The following is a 20,409-nucleotide window of genomic DNA, read 5'->3' as shown; positions in this document are numbered from 1 at the left end:
AGCGTGAAGTCCTTACTTTTGATTCATTCGTTGAAAGTGATGATTGAAAAACATCAAACTTGAATTCTGAACATAATTTGCAGTTATCTGAGTTTTTCCAAATATTTGCAAGCTTCATTTGAACATTGGTTGTAGCAGGCGTCCCTAGATATAATTTTCTACTGAGTTATCAGGATAGTTTAACGTCTTGGCCATGTGGTTAGCCTTCAACATGATGTTGTTTCATTTTCTAGAATCTTTAAATTGTTATTCCTATTCTTCTTAGCTTTCATATATTGTCTCGACAATGAGAAAGTGTATAATACATATCAAACATACAAATATATGTACATATTTTTAAAGTTAATGCAAGCAATCACCGTTTTAATACTTGAAAAGAATTTAGGATAAGTGCAAATTTTTGTTCTTGAATACAGTCCTGCAGTCAACATGCAGTTTTAGAAAGGCTAGAACACTGATGCACTCCCAGATAAAAACTGCTATGGTTGACATTCTGTCTTTAAATCCATATATTAATATCTTAACATGTCTGAATTTCTTTTAAATGTAACATAGTTTTTTGTCTTGGGATATTTTAAAATAAGTTTTATTTATAAGTAGACTCTTGTACTGGTATTTGGTAGCCTCCTTGGAAACAGTCAGCATAGTTTACTGTCAAACATAAACAAATCTCCTTCGCTACTTTTAAGAATTAAAAAATCCAGTAGTGGATATAATGTAATATAGGCAAATCTCATGCAGGCCCTTATCATTGTCTCATCTTGGTCCATGAATATAGTGACACTCCTGATTAGTAGCAGAAAGTATTGTAAGTTCCCATATACTTTGGGAAAGGAATTTTTAAAAATTATTTTATAATGCAAACAGATACTGGAAGAAGAAACAGGATGGTGTGAAATTATTGGTCAAACAGCGGGCAAGCCAAAATACTGAAGGATAAATATTCAGGTGCCCATAAGGTAGTTTCTCTGCTTGTTTCTGTTTATTTCTTTCTTCCATAGTACTATCCCGTAGAAAGCAGTATATCTCAGACTGCAAAGAGGATGGGAAAAATGGAAGACTGACTCAAATTGGCCCCTATTCAGTGAGTTACTTAAGCACATGCCTATCCTTAAGCTTTCGATTAGTCCCATTGACTCAGCGCGTTTAAAGTTAGCTAAACTCCCAAGTACCTTTGAATCCCAAAGGCCATAATCTGTAAACATTTTCTCTTCTCACAGTATAAAGTTTGTTTTTTGCTTCCAAACAGCATAGTTTTCACCAAATTTTGATCTAATGAATTTTTAGATTTTGATTTTTTTTTTCATATTTCCTAGGTCCTTAAAGAGAAGGATGACCTGAAGGCTCAGCTTCTCTCTGCTATACATCAAATAGAAAACCTTCGGAAGGAGCTGAGTGATGTGCTTACAAAGAGGGCCCAGCAAGAAGAGGAACTCCATTGTAAGGAGGTGAAGCTCAGTGAAACCAAGTCTCAACAGATAGTTCTTGAGCAAGAGATCAGGGAAGTCCAAGATAAAGCAAATAAACTGGAGAGTGAGTTGCAAAAGCAGATCCTGGTACAGAACCAGATGAGAAATGAAAAAGAACGTTTAGAGGAAGAGCTTGAAACAGCTAACATGATCAATGAAAAAGACCAGGAAAGATTCTTAGAGATGCAAGAAGATATAAAAAACTTAAGTGCTATTCGGGCAGAGCTGACAAACAGAATAGCAGAGGAAGAAAAAGTCAAGAAAGAGATTCTCAAGAACTTTTCAGACCTTCAAAAACATCAGGAGTCTAAGCAAGAAGAGATGACTACAACTAGCTGGCAGCTGAAGATGGAGAGAGATGTTCACCAGCAGGAGCTGGCAGATCTTAGATCAGAGTTGAAGAATGTGAAAACAAAGCATGAGAGAAATGTTCAAGAGCTGATGAAGCTCTTTAGGCAAGAAAAGGATGAGACAGAGAACCACATTAGGAGGCTGAAGGTAACTTTGCTGAATAATTCTGCTGTTGATTTTTTTTTCCTATTAGGCGATGAAGTTAACAAAGCATGAACTTTTAAAGATCTTTATGTATTTCTGAGCACTGCAGTAAAGATAAAACTAACAGTAAAGGGGTTTATGCATATTTAGTCTGGTTGAAATGGATTATAGCAAATCAGGGACCGCTTCTGCAGGATCACCGAAGCCTTTTAAGAAGAATTTTGGAGTTCCAGTAAAGATAGATGTGACGATAAATGATAACCTAAAACAGGACATGTTTCAGAGGTATATAGGTTGAAAGATATGGGTGAAGCCCTATTGTGTCCATAGTAGCTTTAAGACAAAAGCCCTCATTAGTACAACAGTAACTTTGGTAAATTAGATTGTTGACTGGGTAGAACAGGGCGTGTAAAGCATTGGAGTTCTAACACTTTAATACTAACCTCTCTGACTACTGTCTTTTTAAGTGTTACCCCTGCTATATTATGACATATCATGTCCCAGAGATGCTGCATTTCTGGAAGTGTGTGTATTGCACAATAGCTGAAATAGCATCACAGGCACTCCAGGAACATTTTCTGAATATGAATCATAGTAGCATGTCAAATTTGCAAAGGTTAGTTTTAATGACTCCTTGTATTTTAAAGCGTTTCCAGAGTGTACAATTTCCATATCATTTACAAAAAAAACCCTACCCAAAAACTGTACCGTAAAAATATTTTATGAAGCAGACTGTTAAATTTATTTAGAAACAAGTTCACATTTTTAGTGCAACTCATTTGCTGCTGACTCCAGGCTATATGATTTAAAAATGAAGAAAACAAAAGCATTTTATATTTCACAAGACTGATCTGAATAAAACCTAAGAGTATTTAAACTGAAATGGATACTCTAAACAGCCTTATTAATTTTCAACATTTGACTGTACATCTATATGATCACTCATCTATTACATTTTTATTAGTGTAAACTAGTGTAGGATAATAATAGTTTGTATTTATTAATAAGCATTTCTGTGGTGCTACCAGTATACACAGTGGTTTACAAAATAGTTTGTAGACAGTAAGCTGTTCTGGGTAAGGGATATGTCTGAAACATGTAGTACATTAAACCTAAACATACTCTTCCCAAACTGAATATTTTTTTGTTAAAAAACAAAAACAGGCCTCTTAAATGAATATTCTATCAATGCAACCATAAAAAATCCAGGACATTCCTAGTTAAATCTTCAGCTATCTTTTGCAACCTACAACCCGGATTTTGCCTACTCCAAGTAACCTTACCCTCATCAACCTCCTGTAACAGACATGGTTCCTTCTTTCTTTATACACAATGTGCAACTTCTAACTTTAGCCATGTGGAGTAGTTGGAAATGAATGTTTTTTTCCCTTGCTTAGAAATTTGAATTGGTGGTACTTTGAGGTATATGGTTAACGCTTGCTGTGCCAAATTTTGAAAGTTATGCTTAAGTGTTGGTTGATATGGAAGGTATTCAGATATAGTGATAGATAGCAGTATAAAACCTTAAAATAGGGTAGATGACTGTTAATGGAGGGAGCAGAGGGAAGAGGTGTATGTGTTCTAGGTGGTAAATTCCTCAGAACGGAGCTTCTGATGACTGTATTCCTCAATCCAGGCAGCTTAAACCTACAGTGCAGATATTGTAGTAAGAGGCTTGGGGTACGTCTTCACTACCCGCCGTATCGGCGGGTAGCAATCGATTTATCCGGGATCAATATATCGCGTCTCGTTAAGACGCGATATATCGATCCCCGAACGCGCTCACCGTCGACGCCGGAACTCCACCAGAGCGAGCGGCGGTAGCGCAGTCGACGGGGGAGCCGCGGCCGTCGATCCCGCGCCGTGTGGACCCCAGGTAATTCGATCCAAGATACTTCGACTTCAGCTACGCTATTCACGTAGCTGAAGTTGCGTATCTTGGACAGATTCCCCCCCAGTGTAGACCAGCCCTTGGTTTAAGAACCTGAATAGAACAGAAACTTAATTTTTTCATGGTGTCTCTGCAGAATCCAGTTTTACCAGCACCCTTCACATTCTTGCTGTTCCCTCCCATGCTCCCCCTACTTAACCACTGACCTCTTCCTCCTTTCCCCCTCCTCCATCCCCTTTTGCTTTCATGGAGCTGCTGTATGGTGTGTTAGATAAATGGGGAGTGAGTAGCAGGAGTAGTGAGTAGTAGTGTGTGTGTAGCAGGAGAGGCAGTGGTGCATGGGGAATGTTGTGTGTATATATGAGGGAACCTGGCATGGGGCAGGCCAGAGTGTGTGTGTGAGAGAGAGACTTGTGGTTGGGAGGAGCCCACTTTCTCTGCACTGAGGCATCAGTTCTTGAAGGGCTCCCGTGCGCAGAAGTAGTAGGCTTTTAGTTCTATTTTAAATAGAAATTGCAATGCTACCTTATTTATGTAGTCACTACTAGTATCTCCATTCTAAACACAAGTAAGCCGAGGCACAGGGATTTAAGTGGCTTGCTCAAAAGTCCCTTGGTGAGTCAATTACACATTCAGAAATAGAACTGCAGAGTCTTGACTCTGTCCTCAGTTCTTACCCCTCCCGTCCCCCTTCTGCTTTTAAAATAATTATTGTACTTTTAGAATAATAACATGCAGCTTGCATACATGACAGACATTCTCAGTGATAACTACTTAAAGAATATACACAGTGTAATTTACATACACACCATGCAGATATGGCTTTTGGCTTTTTTCACCCTCCTCCACTTACTGTTATGGGGTCATCTCAGGTCTGATAAATTGACATCATACCTGCTTTTTCAGTCTCAGAAATGACTGAAAATGTTGATTTTTTTTCTTCTCTAGAGTCTTTGTGTCTCCTTTTTCTCTGATACTGTCACATTTAGTAGAATGCAGAAAACCAAGTTGATGTTGGCAAGGGATTGTCTCCTTGATTGTCTCCAGCTGTATAAATCTTTAATACAGTTGCCATGTAGGGAACATGAGAGGTTGACACTATGTTGTGCTTGCACTTAAAATGGAATTGGATTCTTGCTTTCTCTGATGGGATAATTTACTTTTCTAGTTTGTTTTTTTGTGTGTCTGAATCCCAGGCTCCATGAAAATATAACTCTCTTCCCGAAGTAGAGTGGCAATATGGAACAAGTGTGGTTTCCTTGTTAGCTCTGTGCATTTTTTTTTTTTTTTTTTTTTGTTTTTTTTTTAACAATTTTTGTTTCCTTTTTTGCTCTTTTCATTTTTTTTTTTTTTGTAATGTAGATTTTCTCTGCAGAATTTCTCAAACCCCTCTGTGCCAGTCAAGTTGCTATTATCTTTATTGCATACATCAACTCCACTTATTTCAGGAAGGAGAAGTCTCAATATTTTTACACTAAAGGATAACCCATTTTATTCAATCTGCCCCATCACAAAAAAATCTATGTACCTTAAAGCATTAAAGGAGCTAAAGTTATGTCTCTCTTTGTACAAGTGTCTCTACTAATAGCTTTCAAATCACAGAATTCTAGAAATTCTAGGTGAAAAAGTCCATTAAATCATCTAGTTCATTTCCCTTTAAACATAGGAGTAATCTGTGTCACTGATCCTGATAATGAAAATAATACATTTTTAGTGTTTTAGGCTTCCAATGAATTTCAGTAATGGAATGTTAATTTGTTTAAACATTTAGCTTTTCATACAGAGCTATCAAGTTGATGAGTGTGGCAGAGTTGCACTACAGAATACACAAGTCCTCCGTTTAGCAGTCTCAAAATTATACAGGATCTTGCAAGATCTTACCGAATCCCACAAAGTACACTGCAGGCATCAGCACTTTTTCTTTAGCTGATTGAACTGATTTTGCTGTTACTTTTGTGTCTTGGATAAACTGCATGACAAATCCACTTTTGTAATGGAAAAAACCTTCTTTATATTTTAACTGTTATATTGCCAATGATGAAATCATATCATTATGAGTAGAGAAGCATTGCTTAGTGGTCCAGTTTCTATGTTATATATTTATATATGTACAGTGCTGATGCTTATTTTTAGAAATGTAATCCCAATTAAATTGTAGCAAAGTCTTACTGATTAAATATTGGTATCTTCCCCTAATCTTTTTGCATGGATTTGGGGGCTATGCAATCTGGAAATGTTCATAAAGAACTTTTATACTGACCGTGTCCTCTGTTTTCCCACTACCATCAGACAGAACTTGTAGATGAGAAAAATGTACTAAAAGCTCAGCGTCGACAGGTGGAGAAGATGAAAACTGAATGTGATAAGATGACAGAAGAGTTAACCCAGAGCGAACAGGAAAACACAAAACTTAGACGGAAATATGAGCTTGTGAAACAGGAACTGGAGGAAAAGGTAAACGGGCATCCTAATCTTATTGGGCATCTGATATATAAGGGCCAGAATCCATCCGATTTCACTACTCTCTTTAGATGTTTTAGACTGCCAAATAATATATGTAAGCTTTGGGAGAACACTTGCAGCCACGCCACTTTAGGCTACGATTGTGTTAGATCAAATAAGGTAAATATGGTTGGATGAGATCAGTACTTTCATAGCATACCTCCAAGAGAAGTGTTGGTGATTCCAATAGGGAACTGCCTTCCCTCAGTCAAAATTGTACCAATCCCTGGCTTGGTATTAGTGTGCACTATAGCACAGCACAATGGTGCTGACAGTACTTACTGTCTTTCAAATATGTTAAAGTGAGGTCCTGACAGTAAGCGGCCATTAAAGATGGCATTCTGCAAGAGTAGAGATATCTGTCCTCGCATCCTCCTAGATTCCAATGTGGGTAACTATCAGCTCTGTGTCTAACTCTTCTATTGCTTAGAGTGGATAAATTATTCTTCTTCACTTTGTCCTTAAATCGTTGCGTAATGCTAAGAAGTCCAGGGCACATTTAAAGTTATCTGAGCACAATAAAAGGAATTAAAAATAACTTGGTTAAAGTCTTTTCATGCTTGACTATTTAAAGCATGGCAAATAGAATTTTGCCCAACTTTATAAGAAAAACTCACTTTTGAGTTCAGAAAGAAACATGAGAAATTTCAATTCAAAGGATAACTTTCTTGAAAAGCTGTAAGTGTCTGAAAATGTGGACTTTGTAGTGGGAGTAACTTCCCAACCATAATGGTGATTTGACCAAATGGAAAAGGTTAGTATGGGGTAAAGGATGTGGTTTTTTTAAGTGGTTGAGCATCAAGTATTTTTACTTGAATTACTAAAAACTGGTAGTTTAAAGAAACAAGAAATGATAGTCTAAAACTTAGTTGTCTCTCTTAATGCCAATCCAGTGGTGTGACTTCCACTATTTTAGACAGACAAAGTGGGTGAGGTAATATCTTTTATTGGATCAGCTTCTGTTGGTGAGAGAGACAAGCTTACACAGAGCTCTTCTTCAGGTCATTGGCTCAACACCCTTGTGGTTGTCTTGGCAAGATCTTCAGCTCATGAATATGCAGTCTGCTAATACACATGCATCAGAGTTCTAATTAGCTTTTGTCTTTTGGGGTGGAAAGTTATCAGCACATCTTTAAAGTTAGAGTTTTAACTCTTTCTTTTACTGAGTTCATTTTCTGATCTCCCATTAGTTTCCGCAGGATTTAATAGAACATGAAATTCTTCTTCAAATTAGTTCAAGTGTTTTCCAATATAAAGATCTTCAGCTCTTAAAATAGTCTTTTCAGACTTAAGTGATTCTTAAAGGAAATCTTTAACTTAAATGGTTTCAGAGTGGTAGCCATGTTAGTCATCAAAAAAATTCTCCTTTCCTCTTAATGCTCCTTGGAGAGGTCGTTCTTGTGTTCTTGAGTTTAGTAAGGAGTTGGTTAAGCGCCGCAAGATAACTAATTCCCCAATTAATATCAATATCTCTATACTCAAATGGCTTCTTACATTAGTTACCAGTTATAGCATCAAATGATCTAAAGCTTTTCACTATTCACTTAACAATGGTATCTGATAAACATCTCAAAAGAATCTCGTACCATCTTAAGCATTTGAGGGACAGCAAGGTTTTCACCTTTAAAAGGAAACATGAATTAGAAGTAACAAAGGTCGTCTTTAAAACATTTTCCTACCTTAAATGTTCTCCTTAACATTTGAAGAATATTGACTTCAGAGTGTTTATGAAAGAAACAGTTCCAATAAGAATATTCCTAAATTTTGGGGGGTTTAAACTAAGATTTTTCTCTATTAAGGGAGAGGAAGGCCCATTTTGATGACTTGTTTTATTTCTCTGAGAACACATCCTGATTGTTACTCCTCTTCAATAGAGAATAGCCTTAACATTCTTTTAAAGTCAGGATTCTGTAAGATATTTATGTCTGTAAGGGGGGGGGGGGAAGGCTGCTTTCTTGAGATAAGATCATCTCTATACCAAACAAGCTTCTTGTACAAGGGGAATGGCCTGATTTCTGATAAGACAATCTCATTGGTTTGTTTGCCTGTAGACCAAATGGTTTCTTGATTTATGACCCACTCTTTATAGCATTTACAACTTATGATTAGATTCCTAGCAAATGCTCTATACAAAGCACGAGTCACAATTACTAACAGTGATATACACCTTTCAGAACATAGTATAAAAGAGAATAGCATAGAATGTTACAGCAAAATAGAAGTTATAAAGCTGTATTTCAGAGCCTGTGTAAACACTTGTGGACTTCTATGACTGAGGAGGTGGTATCTTCCTTGACACTAGTCTGTCCCTGTTTGACAGAAAGCAGAGATCTCCTAGGAGTTTCCTTAGCTTGAACATTTCATTTAATGAGATAACTCGGAAAATTACAGTTTTGGTTACTTATCTGATTCTCCAAACATCATTGGTTTCTCCAAACATCATTGTATTTAGGTTGTAATATCTTCAGAGAAGGGATTGCCTACAACTGTGTTTGGACTGTAGGGCTCCATTCTTGGTTGGTCCTTATACACTATCGTGATAAAGAAGATAAAAATAATGTATATGAAAGTAATTGTAGGCATCTCCTAAAATTCAGTAAAGATGAAGGCAAGTTTGTAATAATCTAAATAAGAATAAATTACAATTTTATTATTAACTATTTTTGCAACAGCATTTAGGTTTATACCTACATTAATGTGTAGACTTGTGTTCAGTTTAGCAAACTGTAGTTGATGTTTTTAAGAGTCAGAAAAGGCTTCAAGTTATGCTAAAGAAACTTGTCTTGAATCACTTTTGGCCTTCTTTTATTTTTGTATCTTTCATTTGGGGTTTTGGCTCTGTATCATGTCCCACATTTGAACTGTCGAAGGTTAAAAGTGTACTGAAGGTTAAAGTACTAACAGCAAAAGTCTGAAGAGGACATAGGAGAAAGCAGTCTTTAAAAATAAGGCTCCAATTCTGCAATGCACTGAAGTATGTGCTTAAGTACGTGAAGAGTCCATTTTGACCACGTCACCCCTCCTTTTGCATCCCTCCACTCGGTCCTTATTCTCTAGCATATCAAACTTAAGCTACTTGTCTTCACTTTCAAGGCCCTTCATGATCTATCCACACCCCACTTCTTATCTCCCATTCAGTATCAAAAAGTCAACTCCTATCTCCAGTCAGCCCTTGATGCCAGCTGACCACTTGCTAAATTTTCGAACAAGCACCTTCAGGCTTTCTCCCATATTGCCCCTCATGCTTGGGAGGAGCTCTCTGTAAACCTCCGTAAAACTAACTCATCCTCCTCCTCCTTAAAACTCTTGTTTGTCAAGAAAACAAAAAAAACTTGACAGTGGTTAGATTGCTGGTGTGATGAGACCACAAACTATTCTGTTGACCAATGTTGTCTCCTTGTTTCTTGTGCTTTCCCATCTGTCTGTCTGTATCTATCTGTTGCCTTATATTTAGATTGTAAGATCTTCGGAATGGGGACTTTTTCTTAATTTTTTTTTTTTTACCGCGCCTAACATAATGGGGTCCAGGGCCAAGACTGAGGCCCCTAAGCACAATCCTAATACACATAATAAAAGTCAGTGTTGTGTTTAGATTTCTATAGCTAATAAAATTGATTATTTAATTTTTATCTCTTTTTTGTTGTCTGGATAGAATTTTATGTAGCAGTTGAATATGGAAACAAAATGCATTGTTTCAGCAGCTATTTTATCACTTTATTCTGTTGCTGATTTTCAAGTTAACATCAAAGGGTACAGCTGCATTGTTAAAAGTACCCCATGGCAGTGAATCTCAGAGCTTGGGTCAACTGACTCAGGCTTTCACTACGGGGCTGAAAACAGCAGTGTAATGTTCCTTCTTGGGCTGGAGTATGGGCTCTCAGACCCTTCCCCTACACTGGGTCTCTGGTCTGCTGGGCTTCTTTGACACTGCCTTCAAAACCTGACCTGATCTCCAAGGACAACGGTTGCCTGATACATCCCAACTTAGCAACTCTCCATTTTACGTCCTGGATGCTCCATACTTAACTCTTCAGGAGACGGAGTGTTCTGGGAATGTACAAAACAGTCTCCTGACTAGCAGAAAGCCATATATTAGAAAGCAACAGAGGGTCCTGTGGCACCTTTAAGTCTAACAGAAGTATTGGGAGCATAAGCTTTCGTGGGTAAGAACCTCACTTCTTCAGATGCAAGTAATGGAAATCTCCGGAGGCAGGTATAAATCAGTATGGAGATAACGAGGTTAGTTCAATCAGGGAGGGTGAGGTGCAGAAGCAGTTGAGGTGTGAACACCAAGGGAGGAGAAACTGCTTCTGTAGTTGGATAGCCTTTCACAGTCTTTGTTTAATCCTGATCTGATGGTGTCAAATTTGCAAATGAACTGGAGCTCAGCAGTTTCTCTTTGGAGTCTGGTCCTGAAGTTTTTTTGCTGTAAGATGGCTACCTTTACATCTGCTATTGTGTGGCCAGGGAGGTTGAAGTGTTCTCCTACAGGTTTTTGTATATTGCCATTCCTAATATCTGACTTGTGTCCATTTATCCTCTTGCGTAGTGAAAAGGTGCCACAGGACCCTCTGTTGCTTTTTACAGATTCAGACTAACACGGCTACCCCTCTGATACTTGACACCATATATTAGATGCACTTACCTGTTGAAGTAGAAACAGTTCTCCTTATGGTCAAACAGAGGGATGTTTTGCCAGTCCGGGCCTCTATCCAGCATGTTTTGGACTACTTGTTTCACCTGAAACAGCAAGGTCTATTGATTAGCTCTATCAGAGTTCATCTAGCAGCTATCTCTGCTTTCCACCCACCAGTTGTGGGTTGCTGAGTATTTTCTATTCCGATATGAGTCAGATTCTTAAAGGGACTGGACAGATTATATCCCCATGTCATGTATCCCATTCCTTTCTGAGACTTAAATCTGGTGAAAGCAAGATTGCTGGAACCACCTTTTGAACTGATGGCCACCTGCTTTTTGCTCTATCTGCCTATGAAAGGTGCATTTTCGGTAGTTATTACTTCCATGAGAAGGGTGGCGAAGTTACAAGCATTGGTAGATGGACCCTCCTTACACTGTTTTTTACTGTTTCATCTGAGATTCCTGACTAAAGCGATATCGGAATTCCACCTAAATGAAGCCATATGAGGATGGGGAGAGGCTCCAGACCTGGGATGTTAAAAGGGTGTTGGCTTTTTACTTGAATAGCACTAGGTCAGCACAGCTGTTCGTCTCAGTTGCAGACAGAATGAAAGGCCTTTCAGTAGTGATGCAGAGCCTTTCATTCTGCATACACTTGTTCTATGACATTGCCAGTGTACTTCCTCTAGCGAGAGGGGTAGTGGTAGTGCACGCTACATGATGTAAGGGAGCTTCCACAGCCTTTTTGGCTCAAGTATCCATGGAGACATTTGTAGGGCTTCAACTTGGTTGTCAGTATATACAGCATAATCAGTAGTAAAAGTATCTCAGCATTCCAGAGATTGTCAAGTTTGGACAAGTAGTTCTTCAGTCCTTGTTCAAGTAGACTCCAAATCCCACCTCCAGTTTGAACTGCTTGTGAGTCACCTGAAGTGGAATAGACAAGTTCAATTACTCAAAGAAGAAAAGATAGTTACTAACTTATTCTATAATTGTTCCTCTTTGAGATGTGTTGCACATGTCCATTCCATGATTCACCCTCCTTCCCCTCTGTATCAGTCTGTCCAGTCAGAAAGAACTGAGTGGGATTGGGGTGGCACCACCCAATATACTATTGCATAGCAGCATGAGGCTGCAAAGGGCAGATGTGCCATCCTGGTAGATCCCATTAAGAGAGAGATCTTCAACACTGGTGCACTGGGTGCACACATACCTTAAGTAGGATGGATGTGAGCAACACATCTCAAAGAACAACAGTTATAGAGCAAGGGTAGTAACCATTTTTTTTCCATGCAATTGTCCAAATATGATCAAATTGATTTTTTTTCTGAATTAAATGTTTTTGATTTTCTCAAATAAAATTGATAGCTTTTTAATTTTTGCACTGACAAGGTTTATTTTATTAAAATATTGTATAAAGTTTTCCTGATCAAGGAAGTAAGGGATTCATAATTCTGGGCAGTATTACGAATCATAATGTGAGCTGGTCCTGTGCAAGTGTTCTTGATTCAGCTCTTTTGATCTGTCTGAATTCTGACCTGCTGCATCCCCTGTTGTTCCAGTTTTAGGCTACACATTGTATGTCTCCAGTTAAACACCTGCAGCTGGCCCATGTCAGCAGACTCAGGCTTGCGGGGCTCGGGCTGTGGGACTATAAAATTGCAGTATAGACATCCAGGCTTGGGCTGGAGCCCAGGCTCTGAGACCTCTCCCCACCTCATGAGGTTCCAGAGCTCTACACTGCAGTATTATAGCTCTACAGCCTGAGCCCGACTCAGATGACACAGGCCAGCCGTGGGTGTTTAATAACAACGTAGACATATCCACCCAGTTCTACCAATGAAACTGAATCCTAACTTGCAAAGGAGAGAGAGCACCACACACACAATTTTGAAATGGATTTGCCATTTATTACACTGGTCTCCCATAAAACTAATCTTATAAATGGTGTCTCTTTTCAGTAAGAAGTCAAATACCAACTGTAGGCTTGTAAATGTTAATTTAATTTTAACACTTTTTCAGATGCAGTTCACAGATTAAACACAAGTACAGGTCACTTTGTTTCAAGGCAAAATTATGTTCTTGATACTGAGTTAGAGTTGAAGTAGATTATTGCACTCTTCTTTCTTCTGTGGAGAGGTCATTTTGAATACGACTTAAGTCATGTGAATATAAATTGTTTGGTGATGAACTAGTTCCTGGTAGACGTAAAGTGGCTTCTCGATGTGGATATTTAAATTTCATTGCTAGGTTCTATATCAAGAGCTGAAGATTAGAATCAGGGCATGTTGAGAGATTGATATGGAGAGAACTATTAGTCCTGCAGATTTTCGTCACTGATCATCATTTTATGATGATGACATTCAAAAAATAACTTGTTCCCTAGTCTCTGAAAAGATGTTAGGGAGCTGTAGGCTTTTTCAGAGGTTTCTTATGGACTACTATGACTTGAAGACACTGTGAGAGACAAGGCACGTGAGGTAATAGCTTTTATTAGACCGTCTGTTGATGAGAGAGACAATCTTTCGAGCTTACACAGAGCTCTTCAAGTTTTTTTTGACAAGCTCTTTGTAAGTTTGAAAGCTTGTCTCTCAACAGAAGTTGGTTCAATAAAAGATATTACCTAACCTGTCTTATATCTTTAATATCCTGCGACCAACACAGCTACAACAGTATTGCATTGAAGACACAGTGTTAGTTTCTATCGATTTACACTTCAGCAACAAAAGACCACTCATCCTAAGTTCTGAGTGTCCTTGACAGTCTTTAAAAATGTAGCACGTAAGTAATAGACTCCCTCAACTGCTTCAGGCCACAATATACCAACCATAGCAAAAATATACAAACCATAAACCCTCAAACAAAACACCCATCATAGTTACATCCCACTACCCAGGCTCACTAGTCTCCCAGTCTTCATGAGCCAGGAAGAAAAGATGGGCCTTGAAGTGCTCCCTGAAATCTAATTAACTTTGGCTGTTATGGGCCAAAGGAGGGAAGGAATTCTCAAAGTTTGAGGATCTAACAGAGAATGCTGTGCCAGAGTTACCAGCAGAACTTCAGCTCAGGCTCCCTTGTGGAGTGCAAACATATCAGTATCTCATGGGGAGCAAGGTGATCTCTGAAGTAAGTAAAGCCCTAAGTGGCCTGGGACCAAAGTTAAACACAACCAGGAAACCAGCAGGTAGCCACTGCAGCTCAAGGATCACAGGTGTCGTGTGCTCAAAACAAAATAAAAACAAAAACAGTGCTTGAAGAAACTACATTTAACAGACATTGCCAAATTTTACACTAGCTTCAGTTTCTGGGTGGACATAAGATTAAACCATAAACCAACTTCCTGGATTCTTTGTGGTTGTGTACAACTTTTTCCTCCTCAAAGAATCTGGTTGTTTTCTCTTTTGGTGTGTCTGAATGATATTGAATGGAAAGCAGGACATAATTATCTTCCTGTACTGCTGTTTCTCTGTTGAACTGGCATTGTAAATCCAGAAGTACCACCTGACCACCACCACCAACAGTTTTAATGTTTAGTTTGTGCATGTATACTATTAGGTATTCACGTGCGTTCGGACTGTTTTAACATTTTATCACTATTCTTTTGTAAGTCTATGAAGTTTTTCCTGTACCTTCCAGAGTTCTTTTTCAAACACATAATTGTCAGACTTCAGCTTCTGAAGTCTTTTATTGCATTGTCTTCTAATTTCTTCATTTTGGCTTCCAGTTTCCTCTTCACACCATCATGACTTTTTAATGGTTTCTTCAGCACATAAATATATTCCAATCAATGCCGTTGGTATACCATGAGAGAGATTTCTCTCCTTGTTCTTATTCCAGGACACTGTATCTTCAAAGAGAGATTTCGTTGCACAGATGGTGATGGAATTTATCTTGAACAGTGCCAAGTACATTGTCAGAACTTAAATTAATATTATGTTCTAATGGCAAAATTGTAAATGGAAGACTTTGTTCCTCATTTTTATGACAAAAGTTAATCTCGTATATGAAGATTCACAAAAAGTTAAAGGGGAAAAAAGTAGCATCCCACAGGAAATTACTTAGGATTTCAAATAGTCTCCAGCCCATTATGCAACTAAAATGATGCTAAAAGAGTTGGCTTACAAGTCTCATATCTTATTGTTTCATGCGAGTAACTTTCAAATCTTGTAATGGCAAGGTTTGTTTGGACTGCAAATGTTAATGACAGGCACAGCTCTGTTTGCCACATGGACATAATTAAGAAAGAGAAAAAGAAAACATGAGACCTCCAAATTGACTTTTACCAATCCAAAAGATTTCCCAGGGGAAAAACGTTGATTTTTATCCTTACTGCTGTGTTCTTTGGATCAAATCTGACCAGCTGTTCAGAACTGCTAATCCTTTTACAATGTTAAAAAAATATCAGTGTGTCAAATGTCCTTTTCTGTGTACAGGACATTCACTTCACTACAGCATCACAATCGAGTTCACTGTGATCAAGAGCTGTCTAACTCTCATTAGATGAATTTCATCATAGTCTAGTCAAAACTGTAGGAATGAAAAAAAGTTCACTAGCAACTCCCCCCCCCCCCCCCGCCCCCAGCAAGTACATGAAAGCCAAGGTCTTTGGGCTTTTTTCCTTTGGGCTGTGACTGTACTACTTGTCTCTTTCACACAGTTCTGTACAGACAAAACAGCATGTAAAAGCAATGAGCAAATGTTACCACAAATGTATTTGTCTGGAATCAATTTTAGGTCATCTTTTCCATCCTGCATTAGCTTCTACTAAAATTTTTTAACATTGTCCAATATGTGATAATTACAAATCTCTAAGCTTCCATTTTGAGTAAGGGTGATAAATGCTATAGAATTCCTCTGTCTTAATTTAGGCTCTCACACACATCTTTATAGACAATGTGATACAGCAGGGCCAGGGAGCAGTAAGACAGTGGTCGAGGGGAAATATATAAGACCTGGGCTAATTAAGGCGTGGTTCCCTGTAGACTAGGGAGGGTTGCTACAGGTTAATTGGAGCACCTGTAGTCCATTAAGACCCTGCCAGGAACCTAATAAAAAAAACCCTGCTTCAGGCAGACAGGGTGTGCGAGGAAGGAGAGAGGACCGGAGTTTGGAGGTATGTTGCTGATAATTGAAAGACCAGAGAACTGGAGGAAGGGAGACCCTGCTCCAGCAGGGTAGGAGACTCCCTTCCCCAGTGTCAAGGAACAAGGGTAACCCTACCCAAGTGGGAAGAGGGTAAGAAACCCGCAGTGGTTGAGAGGAGCTGGGGCTCAGAGTGAGGAGCAAACCCAGACCCTTTCCCTGCTTCCCTCCTCTACCACCTTCCCAGGCCACTAGCGGGGCCTTTGGCGCATCAAGAGCAGGAACAAGGGGTGGCGTCCTAGCCCCCCCCACCAAGAAAAGCATGGGACCCACCATATGAACATTGGCCATTTTGCCACAACAAATAAATAAGCTTTTGAAAAAATTGCATATTGTCATTGATTTGTGGAGTTAATGGAGAAGCTCTCATTTTCCCATGTAGTCCTTCACTTTACTTTCGTTTGCTTGAATATGCTGCAGCTTTAGTTCTGAGTTCTCATTTCTGAAGCTGATTCTTGGACTCTTAACTTCTCATTGTGGACAATTTTCCGTTCAGCTCATGTGTCTAATACGTATCTCTTTATTAATAATATATATAGTAATAATATAATATAGTGGGGGAGAATCTAGATTATTTCTAGACTGCTGCATTCAGTCTCTCCTCGTTAGACTGTAATTTTACATTATAAAATAAAGTTTTTAAATGTTTCAAACCAATAATACATCTCATGAATTCTAGACAAAATTTACATAGGAAAATATACTTATTTGAAGTATTTATAGAATAAAAAACACCTCTCTTTTGGGACAAATACATTGTTTTTTGTTCTTCTCATTGGTGGTATTGTTACTTAAGAGTCCCAATAGCTTTCTTGGGGTCAAACTGAACATAGAGGATGTATGGCTCCATCTCTGAGAACATAGAGGATGTATGGCTCCACCTCAATCGAAAAAGACAAATGGCTGTCAACAATTAGGACATGCCAGTACCAGGCAATGCATAACAGGGTTTCATCACACAGCTGTGCAGCTCTTTTAATTTTATTTGTAACCCCTTTGGGGTTTAGAGAGCATGGCCCTTTAAATCTTTTTCCTAACGGGGAGGGGGAGAGTAAAAAAAAAAAAAGGAGGGAAACTCCAGGAGGCAGGCTGGAGCTCCAAGGAGAGGGAGAGGTGACCTGCAGGCCCTGGAAAAGTGAAGCAGGAGAAAACCTGCCCGAAGCCTGAGACGGACAGGGCCAATCGGGGACACCCCAGGACAGGAGCCAGGAGGAGCACTGTTCCAGGGAGGAATTGCCGAGAAGGACAGGCCGGAGCTGGACCCAGTATTACTGCTGCCCAGAGCTGCATGGGGCTGTAAGTACTGGGGCTCCTGACTCTGCATTGGGAACAAGGAGGGAGGTTGCTAGATAGTTTAGTGGGGAGGTGGTCGCTCTGTGTGGCTTTGCAGAGAGCGGCAGAAGAGGGCACTGGAGGGGTTTGTTGGGGGAAAGTTCACTGGCGCCGAAGACGACCAGGAGCACCCAAGACTCACCACTGGACTGAAACTTTGCTCAGGACTCCTGAACTCTCTGTGCAGACACGTTGCTTGGTGTCTGCCCTTCCAGACTGTGCTACTACTGGGCCTGTGGGGCCTTGGCGTGGATGCAGCCCTGTTTTACTGCTCCCCCTATATTTCCCCTTGTTGTTTTTCTTCTCTCATCCCTCTGTAAATAAATATTTCCCTTGTTATATCCACTGTACTTTTCCTGTGGGTGTGTGTGTTCACTTTGGGGGGTTTGGAACAGATGCCCCTGGGGTGGAAGGGATTTCTCCTGCTGCATTCCTGCGCACGCCATCTTTTGGCCAGAGCTTCCTGCAGAGCAGACTCCATCCTGGCCACGAGGGCGCTAAAGTTACACTTGGTGGCCCGTACGGGGACTTTGCAGTACACACACACACACACCCCTACGTTGCGCACCCTGGGCTCTTCTTCACAGAGTAAAGAAACTCCTGAGTGACTTTCATCTCAATTAAAAAAAAAAAAAAAAAATGGAGAGAGGATTATTAGAAGACCTGTGCCGAGGGGCACGAATCCCAGTAACCAAAGCTGTGCTGGTGGCGGGGTTCCCAGAAGAGATGGAACCAAATGAAATTGAGGAGAGCCTAGATGCAGCTGAAATACTGGGGAGAGTAAAGGTCCACACCCGTATTTACAACTGCAAAGTGAGGGGCATGGTAGCACTATGTACTCACTCCAAGGAAACAGATCTTGATAAAGTGCCCAAAGAGGTGCAAGTAGAAGGTATTCCCTGGACAATTCTGGGGGCAAGGCAGTCTCCTCCTAGTGTGCCTGTGTCACTTGAGGTGGATTCTTTAGCGCAGAAATTGCAAGTTCTGATGGTGGATGAGAAGCGGACAAGAGAAGAATTAATTTTGGTATTAGGAGGGGCTCCAACACCTGCAGCACCCAGCCTGGTGGGATGGGCCAAAGAGCTGGGAAACGCTCTCAAAGATGCATTGAGGCCGGTATATGAAAGCGCTCCATACAAGCGGTTACGTTCATTCTCGGGGGTGTCACCTGTACCCCCAGGGGAGGAGGATTACGAGACCTGGAGGGATTTTACGGTGCCACTTGTCCAAGAGTGGGAATGCTCTGATGCTGAGAAGCGGAAACGTGTGCTTGAGAGTTTGAGGGGACCTGCCATGCAAATTATCCGAGCCCTGAAAGACTCACAACCAGCTGCCACAGTGCAAGACTATTTAACTGCTCTTGAGAGTATCTACGGTACTACTGATAGCAGTGAAGACCTGTATTATCGTTTCCGCCATACCTATCAGGAGCCCCACGAACCATTGTCGGATTTCATCAGGAGACTAGAGGATTTGCTACAGCAGGTAGTGGGGAAGGAGGGCATCCCCACCAAGCGCATTGATTCTGCTAGGTTGGACCAAATCCTTCGGGGCACCCGACGAGATGAGTTGATGTTGTGGCGACTGTAGCTGAGGGAGCGGGCCCAAAACCCACCCCCATTCCACAAGCTCATTCGAGAGATACGTAAAGAGGAGGAGCGATTGTTGCAAGTGGATGCAGTGGTGCAGCCGAAGATGGCAGGGAGTCGCACCACCACAGTGCTTGGAGAGATGGAAGATGCCCCGTCAGTGGCAGCAGCACTGAGAGATTTGACCCGAGAAGTGGCCCATGATGAAGGCTCAAGGACATACTGTGCCATCCTCAAGAGGGGAGAGTAGCAGGAGGGGTGATAGCCAGCGAGAAGGTTTCTGTTATAACTGTGGAAGAGATGGTCACTATGCCTTGGACTGCCAAAACAAGACAGATCATGCAAGGGTATCTCAGAGATTGCAGCAGACCATTAGGAAGCTTCAGGGAAACACCAACAGGGCTTGGAGAAGGAGCAACCAAAGACCCTGAAATTTCAAGGCTCCCCAGAAAAAACCACAAACAGGGGTTACCCAGATGGGCTGATAGTCCCCCAGGCTATAGTACCCGTTCGTATAGAAGGACGATCGTGTGAGGCATTGCGGGACAGCGGATCACAGGCCACCAAGTGTAACTTTAGCGCCCTCGTGGCCAAGATGGAGTCTGCTCTGCAGGCAGCTCTGGCCAAGAGATGGCGCGCGCAGGAATGCAGCAGGAGAAATCCCTTCCACCCCAGGGGCACCTGTTCCAAACCCCCCAGAGTGAACACACACACCCACAGGAAAAGTACAGTGGATATAACAAGGGAAATATTTATTTACAGAGGAATGAGAGGAGAAAAACAACAAGGGGAAATATAGGGGGAGCAGTAAAACAGGGCTGCATCCAACCCAAGGCCCCACGGGCCCAGTGGTAGCGCAGTCTGGAAGGGCAGACACCGAGCAATGTGTCTGCACACAGAGTTCAGAAGTCCTGAGCAAAGTTTCAGTCCAGTGGTGAGTCTTGGGTGCTCCTGGTCGTCTTCGGCGCCAGTGAACTTTCCCCCAACAAACCCCTCCAGTGCCCTCTTCTGCCGCTCTCTGCAAAGCCACACAGAGCGACCACCTCCCCACTAAACTATCTAGCAACCTCCCTCCTTGTTCCCAATGCAGAGTCAGAAGCCCCAGTACTTACAGCCCCATGCAGCTCTGGGCAGCAGTAATACTGGGTCCAGCTCCGGCTTGTCCTTCTCGGCAATTCCTCCCTGGCACAGTGCTCCTCCTGGCTCCTGTCCTGGGGTGTCCCCGATCGGCCCTGTCCGCCTCGGGCAGGTTCTTTCCTGCTTTACTTTTCCAGGGCCTGCAGGTTGCCTCTCCCTCTCCTTGGAGCTCCAGCCTGCCCCCTGGAGTTTCCCTCCCCCTTTTTTTTTTTTT

The 20,409-nt window shown here is 40.9% G+C and overlaps 1 protein-coding gene across 1 annotated transcript in view; it reads left to right on the top strand.

Moving 5' to 3' along the window:
* Positions 1-20,409, top strand: part of CEP128 (centrosomal protein 128) — a 163,289-nt gene that overhangs the window by 117,206 nt on the left and 25,674 nt on the right. The window contains exons 14-15 of the mRNA XM_024192734.1: positions 1,317-1,967; positions 6,145-6,309. Of these exons, the coding sequence (XP_024048502.1) occupies positions 1,317-1,967; positions 6,145-6,309 (816 nt within the window). The remainder of the gene's footprint in view (positions 1-1,316; positions 1,968-6,144; positions 6,310-20,409) is intronic.

Source organism: Terrapene carolina, unplaced genomic scaffold (genome assembly GCF_002925995.2).
Source record: "Terrapene carolina triunguis isolate 2854851 unplaced genomic scaffold, T_m_triunguis-2.0 Scaffold96, whole genome shotgun sequence".
Taxonomy (NCBI): Eukaryota; Metazoa; Chordata; order Testudines; family Emydidae; genus Terrapene; species Terrapene triunguis.
This window is presented reverse-complemented; position numbering and strand designations above follow the sequence as displayed.